The following is a 27,827-nucleotide window of genomic DNA, read 5'->3' on the forward strand; positions in this document are numbered from 1 at the left end:
ATTCAAGAATTTTTGAAAAGCAGTGTAACACTCCGTTTGTTGATTAACTTTGATTTTATTTAATAATATTTATGTTGGGAAATCAGGGTGTTACAATTGCTATTATCATAATGTGATATTTCGACCAATTCTAGGCTTCCTTTATAGACTCAACATTATGATGAACTATTTTGTCGGTTTTTGGATGTTATTTGCTATTTTTTGAAGAGTTAATTAGCTAAAAGGTCTCTATAAATATCAAGAATTTCTTTGTACCAAAAAAAAAAATTGAAGAATTTCATTTTTAATTCCTACAAAAATAAATCGCACATCTTGGCCCTTGTAAAATTATTCTGTCAGCATTTTTAGTCACTGTAAAATTTTCCATCAACAATTTGGGCCATAAAATGTTCAAAGGAAAATGTTACAACGATTAAAAATGTGACTTATTTCTATGGACTAAAAACAAACAAAAAATCTTATTTATATGGAATATTTATTTAATTAACCTTTTTTCTGTAAAACTTTGTTGTCGGATGTCATTAGCTTTCATTGTATTTTTGTATTCAACCTCCATTATGTTAAATTCCTTCACTTCTAGTCTTTGGGGGATGTGACAATGGAAAATCCAGATGAGTTATGATGAGTTTACAAAATACATGATTATTAAACATTTTAAAATGATGTGATGTTTTTTTTAATGAAGTCATACTATTTGGTATTACTAACACAAAAATATTCAATTTCTTCAACAAAACCATATAATTACCGGCAACTCAAACTATTATATACTATCACCGATAAAACACACAGTACATATTTTTCTCTTATTATTTCTCTCATGTTCAAATTATTTTTTTTATCTTCTTTCCTTTTCTAATTTATTTTCTAACTTCTCATGAAATAAAAGAATGTAAACCCCCATGCATTTAATCACCATCAACCGACCTTTTTTTTTACCATCAAATGACTTCATCTGATTTTATTTGGCTATGTTACAAAATCACCGATGCGAAGAGTCTAACACGTAAAGGAAGAGATGTTAATATGTGTTATATTAGTTAAAGTTCCAGATTGCATGCAATATTAGAAAGTGGAAAACATATAGTGAGGTTGCCCTTGTATCTAATGCCTTTAGAATTTGGATGAAGGTGTGATGTTAATCTTACTTGTGCAGTTTCTCTTAGTATAATATGATTATCCAACTCAATTTAGGCTCATGTGGAAGTCTTGTCATTACGACGAATTGCTTTCTTCATTTTTTGATGTCATTCGCTTAATCCTTACTTTCTCATGAAAGAAAGGGGAAAAAAACTCCTTGTATGAAACCACCACAATCCCATAGTTTTTAGCATGTTGTGCATCCTTCTGGCTTTATTTGGCTATGTCTCTATATTATAGTTGCAAAGAGTATCACACTTAAGGGAGATATGTTAATATGTCAAGTGTGAGTTAAAGTTCTAACTTGAATGCAAAAGTATATGTTGAACAAAATATAAATGAGATGACTGATATATCTGATGACTTAAGGTTTTAGGTCAATATGTAGTGTCATTTTTTCAATTGTTTAAAAAAATCCATAAAATTACCAACAACTCTTGCAAAATAAGTTTTACAGGTGATGTCAATCAAGCATAATTAAACTATTAATTTCTTCAAGTAAAAAATCAAGATGAAAGATGTTTCAGGTATAAGGAATATTTCATTTGTCATGATTAATTTGAAATAAAAATCTATTTTTTGTTCATTGCAATTTTTCAACTCTAAGGATTTAGTCTGTAGTAAAAGAACAAACTTTGATTTAAATATTCTGAGTTTCGAGCTCTGCTGGTATCCTTGAAGATATGTAAATGTAAGTATATTTGTGAGAGCTCTTTTATCTCTAAGGTCTTCCATATATTGCACAAAATCATCACTCTTTTATCTCTAACATATTTTCATCACTCATTAATTATCCATAATTTTTTTAACTCATTCATCAAATCCATAAAATTAACATCAACTTCTAGAAAATGTGTTGATCAAACAATTGCAATTAGCAAGAACAATTAAATCAATAGCTTCTTTCAGTAAAAAAAATCAAGATAAGAGATGATTCGGGTATAAGGAATATGTCATTTTTTTTCTCCCCGATGACAATGATTAGCAAGAGCAATTAAATCAATAACTTCTTTTAGTAGACAATTATTAGCAAGAACAATTAAATCAAAAACTTCTTTTAGTAAAAAGATCAAGTTGAAAGATGATCCAGGTATAAGGAATATGTAATTTCTTGTACCTGATGCCAATTTAGGTAGGCTAGTAAGATTTTAAAAAAAAATTATTTGTCATGATTAATTTAAAATAAAAACCTATTTTATAATATTTTTTTTCTATTTTCAAACTCTAAGAGTTTAGTCTAGCAGTAAAAGGACATACTTTGGATTTATAGGTTATAGATTTTGAGCCTTGTTAGTATCCCTGAAGATAAGTAGATATAAATATATTTGTGAGTGCTCTTCCATATCTAAGATATTCCCCATCTTGTACAGAACCGATATTCCCTCACCATACAATTTTTTACCGAAAAAATTCATTGTGATTTTTGTATTTTAATAGCGGCATTAAATGTCAAATCTCGAGAATCATTATGATCAAATGATCATTAAATAGTTACCCTGTGTACATTTTTCTATATAGAATTAGGCATATATGTATTAAATAGCTTTTTTGTACCTAAAAAAAATAAAAATCGAGACAAACTTTATATAAAATTAGTAAAATTCATCGGATCATTGCTCAAATTTACTTATGGCCATCATTCAATTCTCTTTCAAAATATTTATACCTATTTCGATAATCATATGATTTTCTCATGTTTTTGAATAATCATTTTTCTTTTAGAATATGTCAAAAGTGAAACTTTTATTTTGAATAAAAATTTGAGGCTTTTCAATGACTACTATAAAAATTTTAAATTTAAACAAAACCTTTTTTAAAATCAAACCTAATGCACATGTTTGAACTTTATTTTGCATAACGGACATGATAACAGTCACAATGAATTGATTGATGTTAGGGGTCCAAGATGGTTGCAAGAAAGGGAAATGAATGAAACATGTTTAGAATTCCTTGAATGGTAAGAAATGAAACCATTGTACAAGAAGCCACTGTACTATGTAGAGGCAAAAGTGATTGCACACTTCCTAGCTGGTGGTATACATTGGTTCTGTTAAATATATCATCAAATTCACATATCAGAATCAAATATTTGATAGAAATAAATTAATGGGTATGAATGAAAAGTAAGTAACGTGATGATAAAGCATGAGAATTGACGGAGGAGAGGAGAAGGAGAATGGTTGATGGTGGTGGTGGGTCTAACTCTCAGAGCTGCTGATTTCAACGACAAAACACGGCAAGACGTCATCATGAAATCAAACAGAGATACATAAACCTAGGATTTGGTTGTGTGAGACTATTAAGAATAATAATATAGTTAGTTAGAATAGTAGTTTAGTTACTAAATAAGTCATATGGTTGGCTAATTTGTACCGATCTCTTTTATTTTTGTATCTTTTCAACTATCATCAATACAATAGTTGTAAGTTTTTCTCTTTATTTTCATGGATGTCATGTTTCTCAACGAGATTTAATATAATTGTTTGCGTACAAACTCCTTTTTATTTAGGTTTAAAACCCTTTCTAATTACACCACAAAAAAAAAAAAAAACATTCTAATTATATTGAAGCATTTGTTTGATTTGATGAGCTACTGAATGGAGTTGGAAAACAGTGTTGGTCTAGGTAGGGTCATGTTTGAACTTAAGTCCAATTGACTTATATATATATATATATATATATATATATATTAGCCTTTCGAATATTTTACTTGCTTCGTTAGGATGCATGTTGGAACACGTGGAGTTGCACAATATTCATATTCAACCTATAACACTTGAAAGAGACGTTTTTAGTTAAGTATAGTTAATTTATCATGTCAGTGTCACCTCTTCTATTAATAAAAACAATCATGATGTACTTTAATCACGTATTTCAAATTCTTTAGTTTATTGAACAAAAAGTATTATTTATTAGTATCGTGTAAATTTTAATGCATTTCATTTTTTGAAACCAGTCCGAGGAAGGATGCAAAAAGGGATCAGAAGTATTTTCTTGTATAACTTATTGCAGATCCTATATGTTGCATTTCTCTTAGTTGTTGTTGCTCAAGTCTCTCTCCATTGAATCATGTGCATTTTTAAGCACATTCCCCTGACAATTTCAATAATTATATGTTGAATTGATCCCCATTCTTCTTTGTGTTGAAGGCTTTGAAGTGAAATTTTGAAGCATGAAGAATATATTTTGAAGAACGCTCAATTCCTTACTTTCTTAACACTGCATTGTTCTATTTAAAACAGACACTCAATTTCAATGTATCCATTTGCTGTATTGCTAAATCATGTTAAATCCAAATCTCCCCAACCGTATCTATTTTTTTTTTTTTTTTTTGTATCTTTTATTATTTTTTAACATGTTAGCTTCCGGATTGAATTTTATGATGCTTGAAAGCTACAGTTGAGATAGGTAAATTACAAATGTACATCTTCCGGGCTTTTTCTAATGTGTATGCTGATGCAAGTGTTGCATGGTGCACAACCTTTTTTCATCATTAGATTATAGGTCCACCAAATACTAGAGTAGAACCTTCACACCAAATTTGCTCCCTCTTCATCCCTTTTCTCCACCGTTTCCCTCCCCCTCCACCCCTTAACCTCTGTATAGCCCCTGTAACAGATATGCTCTACCTTCTCCCTCAGTCCCAGTAAGTAAACCCTTTTACAGAACAAAAATCAAAGTAAAGAAAGACACAACATTGAGCTTCAAACCCATTTTCGTCCTCACAAACTCACTAGTTGAGATTCCTCAAATTCGATGATTACTTTCTTAAATTCATCCTTGCCATTTTTGTCACCTTTTCCCAGCTAGTCAAAATCATGGTATTGGAATAAAGAATACTACATTTTAAATGTAAAAAACAATTTTTTTTCCTTCAAAGGGCATTCTAGAATGATCATATCCCGGGCAGCCAAAGAGGAACTTAACATATTTATAAAAGTCACTGTTGCAAACTACCAAACAGTTATGTCATCCTCATCAAAAGGATACATGCAGACAAAGTTTTTCTGAATTATTTTCGCTTGCAGGCTGGTTCCAGTTCCTAGATGTTTCAAATTGTTGTTTTATTTATTTTTGGTTTGTTGGTTTAGAAATGTCCAATCCCAATAGCCATAGGAAGGGAGAAAATAAAATACAAAGAAAAGAAGAAAACGGAAGGTCGAACCCATGCGGAAGGAAATTAAAATCAAGCGATAAACAAATTGCCAGAATGATAAAATAGTACTTTACATAGAGGGGATTACTCTTATACACATAGTATAACTGGTTAGAACTGCCTCCCTCCCCCCTCCCCGTCATGCACCAAAAAATGAAAAACACAAGCACAAAGAGCCGGTATCCTCACTTCTTCTCCTAATATCTCAATCATTCCTTCTCTATGATTGAAAAATTATTCGTAATTTCATTTCAATATGCATACCCCATACAAAGTGAACTACAATGGTATAAGTACAGCTTATGACATTGAAATGAATATCGGTAAATTAAAAATGCTGCTTATGGGCTTTGCTGGAACAAATATTATAGAAAATTTGGGAAAAGTGTACCAGTAATCAAGTACCTAATAAAATTGTATCAGTGGCTTTGGAATGCACCGTATTGAGTTAGGCCTGTAACCTTTGAAACTAACTTTTACATCCTAGCCAGCAGCACTAACACAAACCACCTGCACCATACATGTGTATTTAACTTTTATGATTGCTAAAAGGTTACTAGGGAACTAAAATACACATGTTAAAAGAAAACCAATTAAGTGAAAGAAGAAAAATATTAAACCATGAAAGAGATAGGTTAAATTAAGTACAGCCACAGGTATTACGAGTCTTATGATATCTTACAGAGTTAAACACAGTGAAACTGTAGAAAGATCTCCGGATTTAATAACTGTTCTTAAATTAAGTATTTCAAAAGAAGAGCCAATTTTTTTTTTTTTTTTGAGAGGACAAGAAGAACCAACTTAAAAGCATAATTTATCATTCCACAATATTGCACGTTGAGGTAGGTTATAAATTTGAGGATATAATAATTATGTGTTTCAACAGTGCTGAAAGCAGTAAGGCGGCAACTATACAACAAAACCTCAACATACAAATACGACAAAACCCTCGAGCGAAATAGAAACCATGCTTACCAATTAAAATTTAAGGCCTTCTTCTTTTGCTTTCTTGAACCATTTAAGTGTGCTTTCCAATGTAGAGTAAGCAGCGACATCTGACAAACTCTTGCTTTCGACTGCATAATCAAACACTTCATAAGCATCCGCAACTCTACCAACACTACACAGTGCCCTGACAAACGTAGCATAAGAAGCCATATCAAGCTTCAGACCATCCGATTTCATCGCACCATACAATTCCATGGCCTTATCAAACATCCTAGACTTACACAACCCATGAAGCAGCGTGTTATACGTGCACGTATTCGGACTGCAGCCCTTCATTTCCATCTCTTCCAACAATGCCAATGCAGCCAAGGTCTCCCCTTTCCTGCACATCCCATTCATCAGAGAGGTATAAGTTACCTCATCAGGGAAATGACCCTTTTCCGCCATAACACGCAATAACTTCTTAGCTTCTGAAACCCGACCAGATTTTGATAACCCAAAAATCAAAGTATTATAAGTAATAAGATCAGGCTCCACACCCTTCTCCTTCATTCGATTATAAACCTCAATGGCCTCACTCCCTCTACTCAGCATACAATAACCTTTCATAATGGTATTATAAAGAAAACAATCAGGCTTAAAACCTTCCTCTTCGAGAATATCCACCAACCTCGTCGCCTCACGCAAATTCTTAGTGTTACAGACATTATCAATCAAAATAGTATAAGTAACAAGATTAGGCTTGACATCAAACTTAGTACGCATTTCATCAATAAAAGCATAAACCAAACTCAAAGTGCGAGACTTACATAAATTCTTAACAAGAAAATTGTAAGAGTAAATATCAGGACTACAATGCTTGGAAGACAGCTCTTTGATCAATTCAACAGCATCGTCAACACGATCCGCAGTACAAAGTGACCTAACAGCTAAATCAACAGTACCTTTATCAGGACTGATCCCATCAGAAACCATCAAATTTAGGGTTTGATGAATTAGGGAAAGTGTAGAATACTTGGAATCAGTTGATTTGCAGCAATGGGTAAGTAAGATATGATAAGTAGATTTATCAGGTGAGAATGAAGGATGGGTCTTTGTCATATGACGAAGAAAAGCAATGGAATCGTTAATGGTGGAAATTGAAGCGTAGGATTGAAGAAGGGAATTATGAAAACGGGAATCAATAGGAGCATTGGAACTGTTGACGAAGGAATTGAAGATGCTTTTGGCTTCTTGGAGATTTGGGGATTTGAATACAGAAACGGGTTTTGGAGATTGAGATTGAGATTGAGATTGTTGTTGTTTTTGATGGGGTTTTCGGGTTTTGTTAGGAAAATGATGGGGTTTGGGAGAAGAAGGAATCAATGAAGATGAACGGTGAATCAAATTAGGGTTTGAGAGTGCAGATCGAAATGAAGGAGGAATTTTTCCCATACTGCTTTCTTCTTCGTTCAGATTTTTGCTTACAAGGGTTTAGGGTTTTTCAGAGCGAGACTCTGTTTATTTACGACAAAATTATTGAGTTTATAATTATATGTTTGATTCTTTTTTGACATTAATTAATTTTGAATTAATTCATTATTGCAAAAGCACTTCACTCTCTAGGTGCTTCAAGGGTAAGGATTTTACATAAATTAATAAATGTAGTTAATTGTGTATAGAAAAGAGAGTAATCGTGAGTTATTTTACAAAAATATCTTTTATTAATTGTATGGAAAATATAAATTAAAAAACTTGAAAAAATAAAGTAATAAATAATAAAGGGTAAAATAGAAAGAAAAAAAAAACAATTTTTTTAATAGTGGAAAAGAAACATTAATGATTTCTTGATATTTTAAAGTGACATACTCTCTTTGATTTTTTTTTTATTACATATACTCTCTTCGATTACGTTTATAAACAAGAAAACGTTTTGTAGGTTTATTAAATTTATAATATATGTAGTTTATATATAGATGAAATACATTAAGTATTGAATGAATCTAAAAAAAAAAACTTTATTACTTATGATTAGAGAGAGTATAATTTAGAACAAACAATTTTATTGTCTATTGATTATGGAGAAAATGAAAGAAAAAAAAATTGAATGTAATACTCTCTCCGTCCCAAATTGAATGTAAAAAAACAGGATTAAATAGGATAAACATTTGTCTTTTTTGCTTACATTTTGGGAGAAAGAAGGTGAATTTTTTTTACTTACTGAGACGGAGGGAGTATTTATAACGTTATAAAGATGAAATATTATATTTTTAATGTTATACATTTAAGGGTCATGCTAACTTGTGTCCTTAGGGCACATGTTAAACAACCAAAAATAGTTTTTTTTTTTTTGGAATTTGTGCATTCAATTAATTATAAACAACCAAAAGTAGATTTTTTTTTTTTTTGAAATTTGTGCATTCAATTAATTAAAACTAAAAAAATTTAAATTCAAGTGTATTAGTTACAACAAAATATCTCCATTTTTGACCGATTAATTTGTCACTTAAAGCACAAGTTAACATTTTTCTAAATTTAAAATATTAGTCCTCACCGAAATAAATAAATAGTATATAAGTATATGATTACTGTTTCCACTATATTTTTTTCTAATGAATAAAAGCAAATCATATTGAAATTTTAGACCTTTTGTTTCTTTTGAAGTTAAGAACCCATAAAATTTATGCGACATAAGCAATTAAACATTAATCTTAAACTTGCAAATTTGACTAAGATAACTTTGTTTTGTTTTCATGTCATATTGTATACATACCAATCATTGCATCTCAAGAATATTGCCATTATTTTGTCTAAAAAAGAAGAAGAATATTGCCACTATTTTGGCAATCATTGGTTTGATTCAGACCTAAAGCTTTGTTGCATCTTCCATAATTTGCTAGAATGAATAAATGAGAAATGAGTTTTCGAAATCAAAATTTTAATGTCAAGACGTTTTTTTTAACTTTTGTGTGTATTTTTAGAAATATTTAATTTATACATTGTAAAAGATAAGATTTTTACGAAACACAACCATAAATAAATTGAATAATAATTGTTTGGAAAACATGCAACTATCAAAAAATTGCAATTTATATGGAATTTCCAATTATAATTTGTATGACTAGAATAAAGAATATTATAAGATAAAAAATTATACTTTCTACATTTAAAGAAGTTTAAGTTACATTTCCATCTTCACTTATGTGAAAATATACACTACTCTCCATGATCTTTCGACATATGAAACCCATATAATAGTACGGATGCATGTACTGTTAATACCAAAAATAAGATATTATTTGTGGTTATTGATTTGAAGTGCTTAATGGACATTTAAAGAGAGAGATCAAGATTTTGACAAGTCAGAAGAGTTATTTCGACATGCTGCAAAGTGCAAAGAGATTTCGACCAAGAGTATACATATTTCGACATACCGCAATTTCGATCAAGTGATTTAATGCGTTGCATGCATATGGTTTTCGATCAGAGATAAGGATAAATAATTTGAAGTTACAATTGGAATGCATGGAAGTTGTTTTCTAGTGTCTTGTAATTATGCAAGTATGTGACTCTAAGTAAAGGAAATTATTTCTACTTTTGATTTAAACCGTCGATTTAATGGTAGTTTTTCCTACAAGGTCTATATATATGAGTTTGTAATAAGAACAAGGGATTGTTTTCTTGATTTCTGAAAACTCTCTAACACCCACGCCATGGGAGAAAACAGGTTCAGGAGTGGAGATAGAAACAGATTCCAGCACCATTTTATTTCCTACAATTTAATTGCTTTATCTTCCCTGTTTTTTTTTACTTCATTCTGCACTTTTCCTTTCATTTTCTTTTAAATGCTCATTTGAGTGTTATTTCTTCAAAGTTGTCATTTGATAACTTTATTTATTAAAGTTGTTGGAAGCAATTCTAACACTAATAAGAATAATTTGATTTGTTCTCAATAAACACATAAAGAAAGAGACCATAAATCGTTAAACCCAAAAAACCCTAAAAAGGGCTTTAATTCAGTCCTTAACTGTTTTGGATAATATTGTTTGTATCGCCAAAAATTAGTGTAAACAAATTGGCGTTAGAAGGAGGGGGATTTTCCAGTTTTAGCCCGAATCTAATGCTTTATGTGTTTGAAAAATGGTGATTTGATCTTTATGGTTAACAGTGTCCTGAAAAATTTCTGGATAAATAAGTCAGAATATGACCCTAAAAATGGTTTTTGAAACTGTAAATTAAAATGGTTTTTTGAAACCATGATCTTATTAAATGGTTTGAAAGTTTTACAAAAACACAATAATACCGTTGGTATTTGGCAAGGGCGGTGGCACCCCCCAGCTAGCCTGGGCACTAGCCCGGGCTCAGCTGCTACTTTCTTTATACCAAGTCCAGCCCAATAGCTCTTTTCTTACTTAAAAAAAAAAAAATTGTGCGAAATATGAAAATTCTCACACGCAAAGAGGTCTCGGAAAGGGCATTTATGTAACACCCCGTTTTCCCAACATAAAAATTTCTTAACAATTATCAGAGTAAACATCATAAACGGGATATCACATTTAACATAATCGTAAATAGTCAAATAACAATTTAACTTCCAACAAAATTGCAGCGGAATTATGCCATCAATCGTAAACAAGTTTGGCACGCAGGCCTCATCATAATATCTCAGTTAAATAACTTAAAATCATAGTCAAATACGTAAAGGAAGGAAGCATGCAATCAAAAACCCCATCCCGTTACGTATCAGAGCAACCTAGACGACTCAGTGAGGAACACGTCACTCACGACAGCAAACACGTCACTCTAAGCTCGATCACCTGCAAGTTACTCATACGAAGAACAACATTTCCAAGTAGAAGGGGTGAAATTTCACAAATCAATAATATTAATCAATATAATTCAACAATCGTAATTAACAACATAAACATCTTCAACATAAGCATCTTAAACATCATAGCATCATTGACTCGACTATGCGACTATGCAACTTAGACCTCTTATATGCATGTGGTACCAATTCAGGGCATGAGCCCCCAACATTTTAGTATTAATATACTTTCAAGGCATGAGCCCCCAACATTATTTTGAGCTAAAGCTCCATCGTGGTGAGTACAAAGCTCCAGGGCATGAGCCCCCAACAAATGTATGCAAATGGATGGACTCAATCTCTTAAAACATCTTAATCATCATCTCATATATATATCCAATAATTTGGAGTTCAACATCATCTTAATCATCTTGTATATACTCATGCAACATAGTTAAATAACAATAGCAGCACAAGCAGATCACAACAACATTATGACATCATGTAAAGATATCAAATAGAAGCAAGCATCAACTCAATCATTCATTCATTAACATCTCAAGTAATGCAATTAATCATTAAATCACATTATGATCAGCTTAACATTTCATAACAGCTTCACAGATTGCAGTTAACATCTTATATAGGTCACATTACTACCTAAGGGTCCATCCCTAATCAATTCAAGCAACACAGATCACGACATTCTCATTAGCACTCAGTTCTGGAAGTGCTCGCGAGACGAGAGCATCTGCTCGCCATGGCGAGTACAAGCCAGAATTCCAACTAAAGTTATTCTAAGCTAAACCAGGTTCAATCTCATTCTAAGTTATAATTTAATCTTTAACAAACATCTTAAGGCACTCAAAAGCATCTAAGGTTCAACTCAAAAGTCAAAAATACAGAATTCGACATGCTCTCTGGTCATGCTCGCTATGGCGAGTAAGGTTGTTCGCTGTGGCGAGCTACGACTTGTAAATCGCGAGGCGAAGGGAAATGGCTCGCGTGGCGAGCGATGAATTTCATCACTCGCAAGGCGAGGATCATCGTTCGCGAGGGCGAGCGATGAATATAGGCTCGGGCAGAATGCAATTTTTCACGAAAATCCAACATCTCACATGGTTTAAAGCCTAATTTCGATTCCAGAATTCATCCTATTCATAATCTAAGGTCAAAGGACGGTTTAAGCATCAATCTAACAACCTAACATCATTGGATCATCAAAATCACCTATTAACCCTAATTTCATAAACTTTTTAATTCAATCCTAACTTGTTAATTTGATCATCAGGATTACATAAATTAATACTATTGAATCATTAGTCTCACCCTTACCTTAGTTTGAAGAAATCGCAGCTCTCTCCCTTGTCTTCTCCCTTCTAAGGCTTTTTCCTCCTTTTTCCAAAGTTTGATCGTACGTACAAAGTGTTTTCTAAAACTAGGTCTTTCCTTTTTATATCTCCTCCTAAAATCTTATCTTATCTCACTTTCTCCCCAAAAACTCTAAAATCTCAAATCAGCCCATAACTAAATATTTTATTTTATTTTATTTTCAAATCTTATTTTATTAAACAACAAAATAAGTCTCATAACCTCATAAAAATCATCACATCACATAACTCATCTAAAATCATCCAAATCATATACATCGTCATAAATCACACATGTATTATATAAATATAATATAACTCGTATAGACTCAATTAAATAATTAATTAAATAAAAGTGGACGTTACAATTTACCTCCTAATTTTATTTAGCACATTATTAGCAGGTTCATTTATCTTATTTTGAACGGTTAATTGTTCAAATTGACCATGTAAAATAAAAACATATATTCTAGCATTGTAATTCGAGTTTCTTCTTATTTTTGACCCTATAATATACGCGTAGTATAAAAATGTGACATAGAGGTTGAATTTTTTCCATACATGTTTAGCATGTTAAAATATAGCTTTACACAAAAAATTAAATTTTTTCGACCAGGGACAAATTAATTATGAATTTTTATTCCTCATAATTATGAATTTCTTAAACAATTTATAATTAATTTGTATCTCGTTTAAAAACTACAAAATTTTATTGTGAAGTTTCTTATCATGTTCTAGTCATGCCTGCAAAATTAGGGAATTAAATTTGACCTATGAGTATACACTTACTCGGAACAAAAATTCAATTTTGCACGTTTTGGTTCAAAATTAAAATAAATTGAAACGACTTCGAAATGCTATGAAACTTTACAGATCCTTTTTATGTATTTTTTTTATAGATATCTCTGCAAATAATGAACTCAAAATTTGATTTATAGGTCGAGATTTCCGTTGTTTTGTTTTTTGAGTTTTTGACACTTTAAAAATTCATAATTAATTTGTCGTTTGCCGAAAATTTATAATATTATGTGTAAACTCATATTTTAACGTTCTTAACATGCCATATTTTGCAATAAATTTTTTGCCCAAACTTTATAAATTTCTTGGCTTCGCCACTGGTACTTGGTAGTCCCTCGAGTGAGATTGATAGATACAAAATTTAATATGCATTTTGTATTTATGCTTTTGGAGTCTCGTTGCCTTAGCAAGGAGTAATGCTTCTTCTTCAGCCATGGAAAATGGCTTGAATTTGCTGCCATTATATTCTTTATAAAGCCCTTAAGGAACAACTCCTTATCCATCTACCCAAATTCATATGTGTTCTTTTCAAGGTTGTAAAATTTATTTCCAGAATTAGTTATCCTAGGAATATAACGACAAGAATATTTTTTTAAGGAAATTTTCAAAAAAAGTGTTTGGTTACGAATTTAAATTCATGGGATTCTTTTACTTGTTTTCTTGATTAAAAAAATAAAAGAAGAAGAAAGATCATTAAAAAAAAGCCAACCAACTAAAATCGTGGGTGCTATTCCTGGGAATGTAAATTTTCCCATCATTCTCCCATGAGAATAAAAATGACTCGTCGGTGAAATATATTTTTGGGAATTATTTATTCCTAAACATATATATTTTTTTTCCTTCCTACCAAACATAAGAATACTTTTTTCCAATCCTCTTCCGGTAAGGAAACATAAGAAAAATCTAGACAATTAACTAATTTGAAATTTGAAATTAGGTTAAGGAAACACGAGTAATTTTATCAATACCACACACATGCACACTGTTTTGATGTTAGTTACTTGTTATTTTAAGGAAGAAGTCGTTGGCGCTTTATATAAATAAAGAAATAGGAGATCATCATGAACTTATTTATTTTAGAAGAACATACTATATTTAGAATTTGATTTGATTCGTAGACATTATCAATAGTATTATTTTATATTTACAGCCGATCAAACTATTATAATTATAATGGATGAAAACGAAACACTTATAAAATATATAATGGTATTTGAGGGCTTTTGTGTCATCCTCTAAAGTTTCAATGAAGCATATCTGTCTATTCCCCTAGCTAAAATAATATTCAAAGCACTAGTTGATTGTATATATTGAGAATCAAGGAAGGAAGAAGATGTATATATAAAATATAAATACAATGAATGTTGGGCCAGGTGATGCAGTCGAATCGTTGTGTGGTCGGTTTCTGTTCTAACACACGATTATAGTAAGTAATATATTATATTATATATATATATATACACTTGCACTAATTTTTTGTGCCATATAATATAATACACACACACACACACAAAAGACAGAAAAAAGAATTATAAATAAATTAGGCAAAGCGTAGTGTTTGATAGAGTGCGTGGAGCGTTATTGTGATGAGTAGTAGGACTGTACTAGTAAAGTATCGACAAAAACTAATGAAAAGAATAGGTGTTGATATATAGGGGCAAAAATGTCTTTTATTATTCCATTTCTTTTTTAAGGTTCTTCTTCTTCCTTTTTCTACTGCCTTAACTGAAAAGGACTGCCAGCAACCTATGGTCTATATATTTATCAAACCGACTCAACTCACTTTTCATTTAATTTCTCTCTCTTTCTCACTCTCCCTTTGTTTCTGAGTTTTTCTCATTCTCTTCAAATATGGTGGATCGTCAAGTTGTATGCTGCATGTGTGGTGACGTTGGTTTCACTCACAAACTTTTCCGCTGCAACAAATGTCATCACCGCTTCCAACACTCGTAAGTTACATACATATTCATCTTTCTCTCTTTTTTTATTCACAAAACCATTAATTGGTATATATATATTTCAGGTATTGTACCAACTTTTATGGGGAATTAAGCGAAATAGAACAGTGCGATTGGTGCCAAAGTGAAATGAAAAACACTGTTGCCTCCAACAATTCCAAAAAACCGGCGGTGGCAGTAACGATCAACCGTAGTTCTTCTGGATGTTCCGGCGGTTCGGAGAAGAGGAAGAGCAGTCCAGTGCCTTCACCAAGACGCAGGTATAAGCTTCTCAAGGATGTAATGTGTTGAAGTAATTTAACAGATCCATCCATCCTACCAAAAACACAAACAATACTATATTATAGTATTAGCCTAGGTGTACGTGACTTTTGTATATTAGCTTATATATATATATATATATATATTTGTAGCTATAGTAGCTTTGTAAATTATAAGACTAATGTGTGTATTTTATTTCCATCTCTCTTAATTACGTCTTTGCATAATTATAACGATGTCTCTTCTCTGTTCAATTTTATTTTGGATCTTTCTTTCAAACTAAATTATCCTCATTAATATTTGTGAAGTTAACATGTTTTAATTAGCCTAATATACTAAATTATCGAAAACAAATTCACAGATTAATTTTTCATGCTACCCTCTTTTTGAAATAAGTATATATATTCGTTTTTTTTTTTTTTTTTTGTTTTGTTGAGGAAAATATAATATATATCTACACTTGTAAGTTGTTGTAACTGCATGAGATTTGTTAACAAAAGTGAAGTAATAGAAAGATGATAGTACTCGAACCTTTCATAATAACCGTACCGTGACATGGAATGAATATGGTTTTGTTTTTGTAAAAAAATAGTATAAATAAAAGAATGAGAATAACGAATATTTGATTTTAATTAAGAAAAGAAAAAGAATAATGCAATTAATTTGAGTTTGTTTTGAGATTTGACCATATGATGGCAAGAATGGTTGAAATTGAATTGAATGCAGTGCACTCAGACGAAGAGGTTTTCTTTCCTTTCGGGAGAAGAATTCAAATTCAAAGTACCTGAAGCCTAGCTACTAACTTTTGCAGATTCATTCATTGAAAGCCTTTAATATATAGCTATAGTTGTCCAAGTCAAAAAGAAAAAACATGCTATTGAAATCAATTTTTTTGATTAGAAAGTGGCAAACCACAATTACTACGCAAATATAGTTAGGATATTCTCTTCTCTTTTGACACTCTTTCTTTGTAAATATACAGTGCCATTCAACAGTGTCAGCTAGCTATAGCTAACTGTTGATGTTTCTATGGATAAGGATGATGATCGATCAGTACGCAAGAATTTTTAATTTTAGTTTTATAAATTTATAGTAGCTTTTAGCTAGGAACAATATAAAAGTAGAAAAGCGTGTCGTATATGTATGTATGTATGTATGGATTAAAACTACCAATGGTTGTTGTATCTTTTCTTGGCCATACATTTTATTGATATTTATATATGTATACATTTTCTCACAAGTTTTATAAAGTACTGTTGACTCGTAGCATAGCTTGTGAGTTGTTAAGAAGGAAGGCATTTGCTTCCACTTTGACTGTTTTAACCATTTATTGAAAACCAACAAATTCCTTTCCACTTTCAACTTTATGGTAAAGCCAAATCCTATTACTCCATTTATTATTATGCATCCATATCCATATCCATATATATAGTAAAATACTCCTTCCGTCCCTTATTATAAGTCGCAAATAACTATATCATCAAGATTAAGAAAAGGTGGTTAGTAACAATAAAGTTGTACGTTCTTTTAAATAAATTTCCTAAATTACCCCTATTTAAAATTTTATCATTTTAAAATTCTTCTCTCTACTTCACTCCACATTTATAATCCACTATCTCTAAAATTACTCTCCCAATTACTCCATACGCAGTTATTGGAAGGATAACCAATAGACATATGAAAAGTTGCTATATTTTCTTCAATTTTGATGCTAATTTTTTTTTTTTTTTTTTTTTTTTCAGTTTCACAATAGAACCGATGAATAAAAATTGGATATTTCAATGTTCTCTCCATATTTTCCCACCAATGTTTATTTTGGGAACTAACAATATTCCAGCTTAAATATTCAAGTACGATGTGTGTTCCAAATCATTGCTTCACAAAATGACAATAGATATTGATTTGAATTTATTAGCTGCAGATGAAGATGAAGGTATTGAGCAAATTGCTTTAGGGGAATCACAAAACATTGTACCAGACCTTAACCAAGTAGTGGAAGATGATTTTACTGTTGGCCTTGACCTCAATATGAGTTCTAAAATAAGAAGAAGTCAGAGAGAATTTGATTTGAACGAAGAACCATACTTTACAGAGAATAATCCTCCTGAAGATGACGATGACACAAATACAGAAGTGAATGATGAAGCAATCCCAAATTCCATTTTGAATTCTACTGGCACCATACTTCTTCTCTTATTGCTTTACAATTAGAATGTAGTTCAAATTACACCACTTTAATTAAGTGATGCTTCTTTCCAATCCCTGCCATTCCTTCACTTGTTCTTTCATCCACACAAGAGGGCGCTTTTTTTATGCTTATTATTTCTTTTAATACGTTCCATTTCATATTTATGAATTAATTCACTACTTCTATACAATTGCAAATAGCTAGCCTCTGAAGTTGCTTCTATTATTGATTTAATTTAATGTTACTCTAATTTTTTTTATTAGGAGATATAAATGAAGCACAAATTGATGATAGCAGCAAGCCACGTAAATTTTTAACCACTGAAGAAAGAAAACCAGTATCTCGTCTCTTGTTGCAATCTAGTGTGAATGGAAAATTAAAGAAAGGTACAACAAAAATGATTTCTTCACTGTATCCGGTTTCCATAAGAGTTATCCAACGTATTTGGAAGCAACTAAAGGACGTCGGTGATGTGTCTTATAAAAAGACAAAAAACTGTGGACGTAAGAGAGTTCAAATCGACCACACTCAATTCCGCAATGTTCCTTTATCAAAAAGGACTACTTTAAGATCTTTATCTTGTGCATTGAATATAAGCAAGTCCTCATTGGCAAGACTTCTTAACCATGGAACTATACGGCGTCACTCTAATGCCATAAAACCATTTTTGAAAGAAGAAAACAAGATCTCTTGATTGAACTTTTGTTTGTCAATGCTTGAACGTGGTAGCATACCGCATAATCCAACTTTCACAGCTATGCATAACATTGTTCATATCGATGAGAAATGGTTCTACATTACCAAGAAGTCCATGCATTATTATTTGCTACCAGATGAGGAGGAACCATTGCGCACTTGCAAGAGCAAAAATTTCATTGCAAAAGTAATGTTTTTGGTTGCTGTAGCCCGCCCGAGATTTGATGCAGAAGGGAATGAAGTATTTTCAGGAAAAATCGGTGTTTTCCCTTTTGTCACTCAAGAGCCAGCTAAAAGAAACAGTGTTAATAGAGCTGCAGGGACACTAGAAACAAAACCAATAACTTCGGTAACCAAAGAAGTTAGTAGAACTTTTTTAATTGAAAAGGTTCTACCTGCCATCAGAGAAAAGTGGCCAGAAGATTGTGTACGGGATCCGATTTTTATTCAACAAGATAATGCCAGAACTCACATTGATCACAACGATGCAGAATTTTGTGAAGCGGCTAAATTAGGTGGGTTTGATATTCGCTTAATGTGTCAACCTCCAAATTCCCCTGATCTAAATGTCTTAGACCTTGGGTTTTTTAGTGCGATTCAGTCATTACAATACAAGAAGCTCCAAAAACTATTGATGAACTTGTGAGTGCTGTGGAGCGTTTATTTGAAGCTTTTTCTGCTGTTCAATCTAATCGCGTATTTTTAACCTTGCAATCATGCGATTGAAATAATGAAGACAAGAGGTTCAAACAATTACAAAATTCCACATATTAAGAAAGCAATATTACAAAGAGAAGGTCAACTCCCTACACAAATGAAATGTGACCCATCTATTGTGGAAGATGTTTTACAATCTTTGAGAAATGATTCTAATTGATGCCTATAGTGATCGGGTTGTGATCACATTATCTTTAATTATGTGTTTTTTGCTTCATTTCAATTTCTAATGTTACTTTTGCTTCATTTTGATGAAAAAATTCAGCATATCGTATATAGTCATCTTTTTTGTTTCATTGTCAAACATTTGCTAATAACTGGATTAAACAATGACAATTCATATGCTAATACTAACGTTGATGGGCAAGCTTGATATTAGAAATAAAAAACAGTTCATTTTCTCAAATTCATAGATGAGATCAATACCACTCTAATGAACTGAAACATAACAATGTTTAGTCAAAGAAAAACAAAATGAAATGCATGATATGTAAAAATAAATTCCCCAGCAGCTGCTGCACTTGAACTTCTCATATAATCTCAACTTTTCTCCACTTGACATCCTCAGTACCAGGTTGGGAGAATGATTTCTAACATCTGCCTCACAACTTGATTCAATTCGGGTTCCAGATACAGCTTTTCACCATCATCACGTGGAAACTTGTTTAAATCAAAGTCACGTGGAGTATTTTTTCTCAACTAGAAGAGCAACTTTTTTCTCCTCTTCATTCTGCAGCGCACTTGAGTTGATTAAGGAAGTATTGGAATTTTTATCACTCTCTATTTTTTTCATGAGCAAAGTCTTTTCTTGAGAAGTCTAATGAACAACAAAGGAGCACTTTTCCAATTTATTTATACCACTGTTTAGACTTTAGAAGAAGCACCATTGTTATTAATGAATGGGACGGTGCCACAGAGAATTGAAAATTATTTAAGAGGAGTATGTGCTTTGGAAAATAAAACTAATTTTGAAAAGTAGCCAATTTCTGTTAATGCTCAAAACGACTATTCATTGTTTTTACTCCATAGTCAAAAGTGCATGAATATAAAACTGACTATTCATTGTTAATGCTCAAAATTTCTGTTAAGGGTTAATTGAGAAAAATTTAATTAATGAGGTATAGATATTATAAAACGACTTATATTTTGGGACAAATTTTTTCAAAAATAGACGACTTATAATAAGGGACGGAGGGAGTATTATATATTATTATTTATTCTTTACTTCCTATACGATTAAGCCTTCTGCTTTGTGGTTCCGTTGTCACTTGTATTCCATCTTAGACTTGTACGATTAATTGCTCGTCTTTTTCTTAGACGACTAATACACAAGTAAACCTCACATCAATGTTTTTAAAAATTAGAAAACAGATTGAACTAGTGAAATTTTAGAGTAATGTTTCAATTGGTTTAACATAGTGCTGACATTTATAAGTTTAAGAAACAAAATTTATCTCTCTCCTCTCCTCTCCTACACCCATCACTAACTTAAACAAACTTTGACTGCTAAGACCGTTGCCAAATTCGGTTTCTTGAAAATGAAAGGTCTATAAGATAGGATGAATTATGTATTTGCATTTGTTTTGAGGACATTTGTTCCCATAATCATAGCCATAGGTTCATTCTTTTTTAACATTGACATAACCAGGTTTATTTCGTACAAGAGAAATGTTAACAACACTATAATTGTAACATTCTCCAATATTCACTTTTTTATTGGTACAACTTAAGTTAGTCTCACCACTTTATATAAAATCAATTTTTAAAGTGTGATATTCATTTGAGTTTCACTCTTTATTAAATAAGTATTAAAGAGTGGTAAAAAGACACTGTCTAACTTTTTCTTGGTCAAGAAGCTGATATTTCATTCACTCATAGAGCTACAAAGCCATTATCCAGAGAGGTATCAGGGGAAAAGTGTAAGCCCTTATTTAACGTTTTTTTCCCAAATTTTGCATCTACTGTTTAATTATTGATTCATTTTTTGATGATGAAGTCTATTCTTTTACGACGTGACAATGTTTATTAGATGACATGAATATTTAGTGTGATCTAATAAACACCGACATATCATATCATAAGCGAATATGTCACATAATAAAAACTGACCTAAAAATGAGATGGATGACCAAAATAAAAATAAATAAATAATAGGGGAACCAAACACAAGATTTTTAAAATAGACGGGATCAAGCTTTATTTATTTATTTTCTTCTAAAAACTATCTCCTGGGCTGATTTATTTTTGAGATAGATGGGAATTGAGTTTGTTCTGATTTAGATTGTTGCATGAATCATTTGTTTGCATGAAGTTGTACTACATATTTTAATCAGATTCTGTTTATTAAAAAATTGATATTTTATTCTTGCATAATTACGAATAGTTTAGCATTAGGGAATATAAAAAAATATTTTTGCCTAATTAAATTTTATTTTTGGATAATTATAAATCTCATTAAACTCTATCATGATCTTCAAGTAAAAGCTGATATAGAGAATAATTACACGTTTCAACACTCTAAAGTATGAAAGTGTTCAAACAAAATATATTATTGCACAACCAAAATACAAATATCTTAGGAACAAAAAAGTCGTTTTTATAAGGAAAGTTAGAAAAAAAAGTAAGCACATGTTACTAATTTTCTGTATGATCATGACTACTATTCTAATCAATATTACAATTCAATAGTTATATATGAATCTTTCTGCATCCTCATACTCAACCTCACACTAGCGGTGGATATGGTTCAGGTCGGGATGAAAACTGAACCGAATTGTTTACATTTCGAACTGAACTAAACTGTTTCAACCGAACTGAGCTGTTCCGAACTGAACCGAACTGTTATTATTAATACCTTTGAAAAAAATATGAAAAAAAAAACAAATGAAATTGAATTTTAGTTACAAAACTGAACTGTTTCGAATCGAACTGAACTGAAACTTTTCAGTTCAGTTTCAAAACTATTAGTAATGATTTAGGGTTCAGTTCAGTTTTTGGTTTTTTTGCCCACCATTATATATTGAGTGATCTAATTCACAGCTCAAAATTACACAGAGTGGAGAGAATTACACCTAGCTATAGCAAAGTATATAACATATATAATTAAAAAAGGTTCAAATTATATATAATACAGGGCAATTGCAATAATGGAAGCAATCATAGAGAACCTGTAAGTGTCAACTCCAAATTTTGCACCATGATTTGTGGAGATATCAGATTCCAATGATGACCACTGAGATCTAAAATTAGGATTAGAACCATAAAGAGATTGTACACCTTTAATATCATCAATATTCAAATCAGCTCTTTTATCTCTTGGCCTTAAACTTGGATACATTACTGCCTCTTTCAAAGAACTATGTGACAAACCCAACAAATGTCCAATCTCATGTGTTGCAACTGACTCTAAATCAATTGCCACCTCCGATTTCGTTACACCGAAATCAACTGCCCAAGTCTCGGCTGCATCGAGGTGAAGTCTTCCGATCTCCGGTGAGAACGAATGAGCTAACACACCAAGAACTCCATCAAATGGCTCACCATCACCATGGTCACCACTATAAAATCCTATTTTTATATCAGCGAAACCATAGTCCTCTGATTCGACGAAACTAACTGGAATAACTGAACTCCATCTAGAGAAAGCTCGTTTGAATGCTTCTCTTATCTCTTGTATGCTCAAGTTATGAATCATGTAGTCACTTGAGAAGCCATAGGTTAGTGTCATTGGCATGTCGCGTGACCATCGCGGTTTTCCAGGAAAATAAACAAAATTCGTCTTGTTATGAATATGATTTTGATGGTGATTATGATAATGATGAGTTTTTGTTGTGTCTGGAACACCGCATCTTGGTGTGATCATTTGAGAAACTGTATTCGAATCGAGTTTACCGGTTACTTGGAGTCCAAGATTTCTTTGGTATTTGATGATAGCTGATTCAAAATTCGAATCAAATTTGTCGCTGAATGTGTCATTGTTTTTAATGTACCCGAAACGAGATAGGTATCTTTTGAACTGTGATATTCCTGTGATGTTGTTGCCTCTGACAGCATTGGTGAAGCTATGAATGTCATGATTTGAGATGGATATTTTGGAAGCAATGTGTGAAGATGATGATAATGTGAGGAGAAGAGTAGTGAAGAGAAATGTGAAGGAGTATCTGAGTGAAAGGAACATGTTGTGGTTAGTTCTTTCTTTCTTTCTTTGGAGGCACAGAGAAAAGAAATAGAAACTAAGCTTCCATACAAAGCAATATATAAAGGGTCAACTTTATTCAACAAGATTTAATTAACTAATGATTATAACCATTTTGAAACATTTGCATATGATTAATAAGACTAAGCTCCAAGCTAAACAAATATTATTTAATAGTATGGAAGAAATTGAAAAGTGGATAAGTTAAGAAATCCCTTGTTGACAAATTAATCTGTGTCACCTTCCAATCTAGCTTTATATATGTTTGAAGTAACTTAAAGAACAAAGAAAGATGAATTGAAGAGAGTGCGAAGTTGAGCAATAGAATCTTGCAGGTAACTGTTCCATGATAAAGTGGGAATTCTAGTCTGCAGTTGTTTTCTCTTGAAGTAGAATTAATATAACAAGTAGTTACATCCCATCATTATATTGGTTGTTGCCTCTGTCTCATCCCTCTCCTCCTTTTCACACTCTCAAACGTATTCTTTACTCTAAATCTCTAACATATAATAGTATATCACAAAAATTTATAAAAAGGCAATGTTACATAATTAACTATATTTTATAGCTTAACTAAGGGTTTATGAAACAGCCTCTTGTGTCAGAAAGGTCACGGGTTCAAGTCCTGGAAACACCCTCTTGTGTCAAAAAAACAGGGTAAGGTTGCGTACAATACACCAAATGATGGGATCCCTTTCCTGACCCTGCGTATGCGAGAGCTTTAGTGCACCGGATTACCTTTTTTTTAAGGGTTTATGAAAGTAGATAAAAAAAAAATTAAGGTTTATGTAAGAAATGGAAATTCGCATTATTTTTTCTTGTCAACACGTTACAGAGTACACCACTACATGTACAATTCATATTCAAGGTCCACAGCATTCTGATAAATAAATTTAATATATAATATCATAATGTACATCACAAATTTAAGTTGCGAATTTGCAATAAGATACAAAGTTGATCATAAAAATAATAAAGTAAACAACTAAATGTGTGTTTGGAACTGACCCGATTCAGGATGTCATTGCCCGACTGGCTTAAAGCCATAACAATCAGGTTTAGTGTGTGTTGAGACAATTCCAAACACATGCTACCTCAAGTCACCCAAAACTCGCATAGTCAAAATAATTTAAATTTAATAGACGAACAAACACAATCATAATTTATTAAAATCAAAAGTTTAATAGACGAACAAACACAATTATGCTTTATTAAATTCAGAAGTTTAATAGACAAACAAACAAAATTTAATTTATTAAAATCAGAAATTTAATAGACGAACAAACACAATTATAATTTAATAAAATCAGAAATATAATAAACAAACTCAATTGTATCATTACCATTAGAAGGGTCACGTTCTCGATATGGTCGACTCATGCAAATAATGATACATATGAGCCAAGACCATCCCTTCCCACAACCACATTCACCATAGTCAAGTCCATCAACGTCTCAACGAATATCAACTCAATGTGTATGTTCGTCTTATCAGCGAACAACGTACAATCAAGGAGATATAACAAAAAACTTCGAACACAACACTGCATACGCCTCTCTCTCTCTGTCTCTCTCTCTCTCTCTCTCTCTCTCTCTCTCTCTCTCTCTCTCTCCTGCAAATTCGACCTTGACTGTGGCACCTCTAGCTTTGTAGCTACAGTAAGGTGCGCCTCATAAAGCTCCTTCAGCGAGGTATAAGTAATATATGCATCAAACTCATCCTTGCACGCCTTCACTGCAACAACCTTCGAAACACCTAAACACCGGACCATCAACTCCACTCCACGCTCCTGAGACACCTTCTTTTCATAGTCAAAGAGACGCCCTTCAATGAGAATGTGGAGAAGATCAGCCACATCGTCCAATGTGATGCTTATCTCTCTCATCGGTAGATGGAAACTACTAGTCTCGGGATGCCACCTCTCGCACACAGAGCTGTGACCTTGGCATGTGTCACACTCCTGTATCCTGTATATAGCAAATCATGTAATCTAGACACTCTGACAGGATTCCAAAACCATAACTGATTCAATGCTAGGCAGCTAAGCTCTCCCACCTTAGGTCCATGATTTATGCATCTAAGTCGTCACGTAAACAAAATCTGAAACACAAATAAATAATCTATAAATATATAACAATTAATTTAATCACTTAATCATTTAACACCTATCATTATAAAATTAGGCATTTTATAAAAAATCTTGAGAGCAAAAGATAAAACAATCACCCATTGTGTTAATTCAACTTCATAACAACCATATTACACATAAACCTACTCTAAATAACATTCAGAGCAACATCATTCAATTATAACATCCTAATCTAACAAAAAATTAGATTTTTAAATTAACCCTAAACACTAACAATTTACTAAAATTATATAAAAAAAACACACTATACAAATTACATTGTATGTTAATAGCATTAGGATTACTTACTTATGATTTTGTTGAAGAAATTTGGATGATTTTCGTGAAAAAGATCGGGTGAATTTGATAGAGTTTGAGTGTTTACATGCAAATGGTTAATTGCTATTGCGATATGGAATATGTCTAGATCGTAACGGTAGTTAACTACCGTTAGATAATATAAGCGTACGATAGTTAACTACCTCTAAAATGATCAAATGGTAGTTAAGTACCGTTGGAGGTAAAAACGTATTTTTCATGTGTTTTTAAGAAAGTTTAGATGTGTAAAAAACAATTTTCTAAATTGATAGTGAAAAATTCCAATGATAAATAACATCAATTCAATTCTTATTATTGGAATTCACTGCTACAAGCCCTTTCCTTGTTCTAACATGGGCTTCACTCGTAATAATTTGTAAAGAAGATTTCTATTTTAGACCCCCCTCATATCTCTTTAGCCCCCCTAAAATTACGAAATTGTTCTTCATAACACGGTTTGTAGATAACTATTATATCTTCATTTTAAAAAAAAAAATTCCATTTTCTACATCAGGTAGATAATTACCGGATGTGCACTTTTAAAAAAAAACATTTTCTACCTCCGGTTTTCCTTCAAAAAAAAAAAAAAAAAAAAATTCTACCTCCGGTAAATAACTATCAGATGTTCATTTAAAAATTTCATTTTGTATCACCGGTAGATAACTACCGGTTTATTGCCCATTTAACCTTTGGCTTAAACAGTCCAAAAACAACAGCTTTTTTATAATAGCTTTCACAGCTTAAAAATCTACATTTATCACTATGTGAAATTTTTTACAACACATAGAATTCTCTCTCACTCACAACCCAATGCCCCAATACAACCACACTCTCACAAAGCAAATATTTAAACTAAGTCAGATATAAGCTTAAAGTGCTACTAACTGATGTATCTAAAAACAAAGAAACTACGTTCAATATATAGCCTTGGTCTTCCCCTTGCTTCACTAAACTAAGCGATGTGGGACATAATCACCAATAACTAATATTTTCTAACCTCCTTCTTTATTCAAGAAACTTGACAATCAAACCCAACTAATACTTCACTTGAAACTGAACCATTCCAAGAATTTCTTCACGTGGAAACCTTGCTGAAAGATTATGGTGCAACTCCCATGTTGGCTTCCAGGAAGTTCTTCAGCAATCAACATATCTCACCACACACCCTGCATCAATGCCAACCAATGTCCGTGTGTTGTTCTGAATCCGCTAGCAATTACTTGTCCTTTTGCATGGTATAGCGGAAATACCATACGGAGACACTTAATCTTCTAGATAAGATCATCATCATCTCCCAATACAAGGGAGACATTGCTAGCACTTGCCTTAGAGTCTTTTTTAGAAATTGTTCCACCTGGACAATTTCTCTTTAAATGTCCAAAGATTCCACACTTCTAACACAACATATTCTTTGCATTGATCTTCTTTCTATTAGCCCCACTTCTAGTTAACAACATTGAGCTTGATGAAGTGCTTTCTATCACTTTTCATAAAGGTTACCAAAAAAATTAAATACAAAGAAAATATAGTCTTTTTTTAAAAAAGAAAAAGAAAATATAGTCTAGGGATGTTTTTTTCTTTTCGAACTTGACTAACCATGATGGGTTGGATCAAATATGTCAACCGTGTCAAACATTTTAAATTCTGATTATCATTTCCTTTAGAGTAAAAACATAAGGATAAAGAGGTCATCAGTTCAATTTTTTTGTTTAGCAAAAATTAACAACTATTTATTTAAAACATTGGCCATTAAAAAAAATCATCTCCCAAACGAAAGAAAGTGATCAACCCGCAAAAGTGGAAAGCTCCTTCAAACCCAACAAGGAGTGAATTCCTTATTTGAGAAAGATCATGGAAAGAAAGAACAAGTGTTCAGCACTTTCCAATTGATCACTACAAAGCACACATGTATGTATGTATTATAATGAGAATGAGAATGAGAATGAGAATGAGAACAGGAGCATAAAGAATTACGAGGACCATCAATTAGAACAGTGGAGCTGGCTTAGTTTTTTTAGAGGTAATTCTATCCGATACATTTTTGGACATTAAATATAGACATCTTTGCTAATTAAGAATCAAACTTTAATTTATCATATTTTGAGAGTTTAGTCTCACCCACTATACTCAACATGAGTTGCTATTAGCCTAGTTTATCATTTTTATG

General features: G+C 31.9%; 4 protein-coding genes across 4 annotated transcripts; 2 read left to right on the plus strand and 2 right to left on the minus strand.

The window, feature by feature from the left end:
• Window positions 1–5,342: 5,342 nt before the first annotated feature.
• Window positions 5,343–7,756, minus strand: LOC11423312 (pentatricopeptide repeat-containing protein At2g17670). Its single transcript, XM_003626639.4, has 2 exons — window positions 6,272–7,756; window positions 5,343–5,806 (listed from the first exon to the last, which is right to left on the minus strand). The coding sequence occupies exon 1, from the start codon at window positions 7,676–7,678 to the stop codon at window positions 6,275–6,277; it is 1,404 nt and encodes a 467-aa protein (XP_003626687.2). The 5' UTR covers window positions 7,679–7,756; the 3' UTR covers window positions 5,343–5,806; window positions 6,272–6,274.
• Window positions 7,757–14,930: 7,174 nt separating this feature from the next.
• LOC120575768 (uncharacterized) lies at window positions 14,931–15,612 on the plus strand. The gene is made up of 2 exons (XM_039829391.1): window positions 14,931–15,147; window positions 15,222–15,612. The coding sequence occupies exons 1-2, from the start codon at window positions 15,050–15,052 to the stop codon at window positions 15,445–15,447; spliced, it is 324 nt and encodes a 107-aa protein (XP_039685325.1). The 5' UTR covers window positions 14,931–15,049; the 3' UTR covers window positions 15,448–15,612.
• A 2,750-nt stretch (window positions 15,613–18,362) lies between these two features.
• LOC112417147 (uncharacterized) lies at window positions 18,363–18,947 on the plus strand. The gene has a single exon (XM_024772206.1). The coding sequence runs from the start codon at window positions 18,363–18,365 to the stop codon at window positions 18,945–18,947; it is 585 nt and encodes a 194-aa protein (XP_024627974.1).
• Window positions 18,948–22,117: 3,170 nt separating this feature from the next.
• LOC11442232 (metalloendoproteinase 4-MMP) lies at window positions 22,118–23,284 on the minus strand. Its single transcript, XM_003626641.4, has one exon. The coding sequence runs from the start codon at window positions 23,193–23,195 to the stop codon at window positions 22,137–22,139; it is 1,059 nt and encodes a 352-aa protein (XP_003626689.2). The 5' UTR covers window positions 23,196–23,284; the 3' UTR covers window positions 22,118–22,136.
• Between the last annotated feature and the right edge of the window lie 4,543 nt (window positions 23,285–27,827).

This window comes from Medicago truncatula, chromosome 8, assembly GCF_003473485.1.
Source record: "Medicago truncatula cultivar Jemalong A17 chromosome 8, MtrunA17r5.0-ANR, whole genome shotgun sequence".
In the NCBI taxonomy this organism is placed as follows: domain Eukaryota; kingdom Viridiplantae; phylum Streptophyta; class Magnoliopsida; order Fabales; family Fabaceae; genus Medicago; species Medicago truncatula.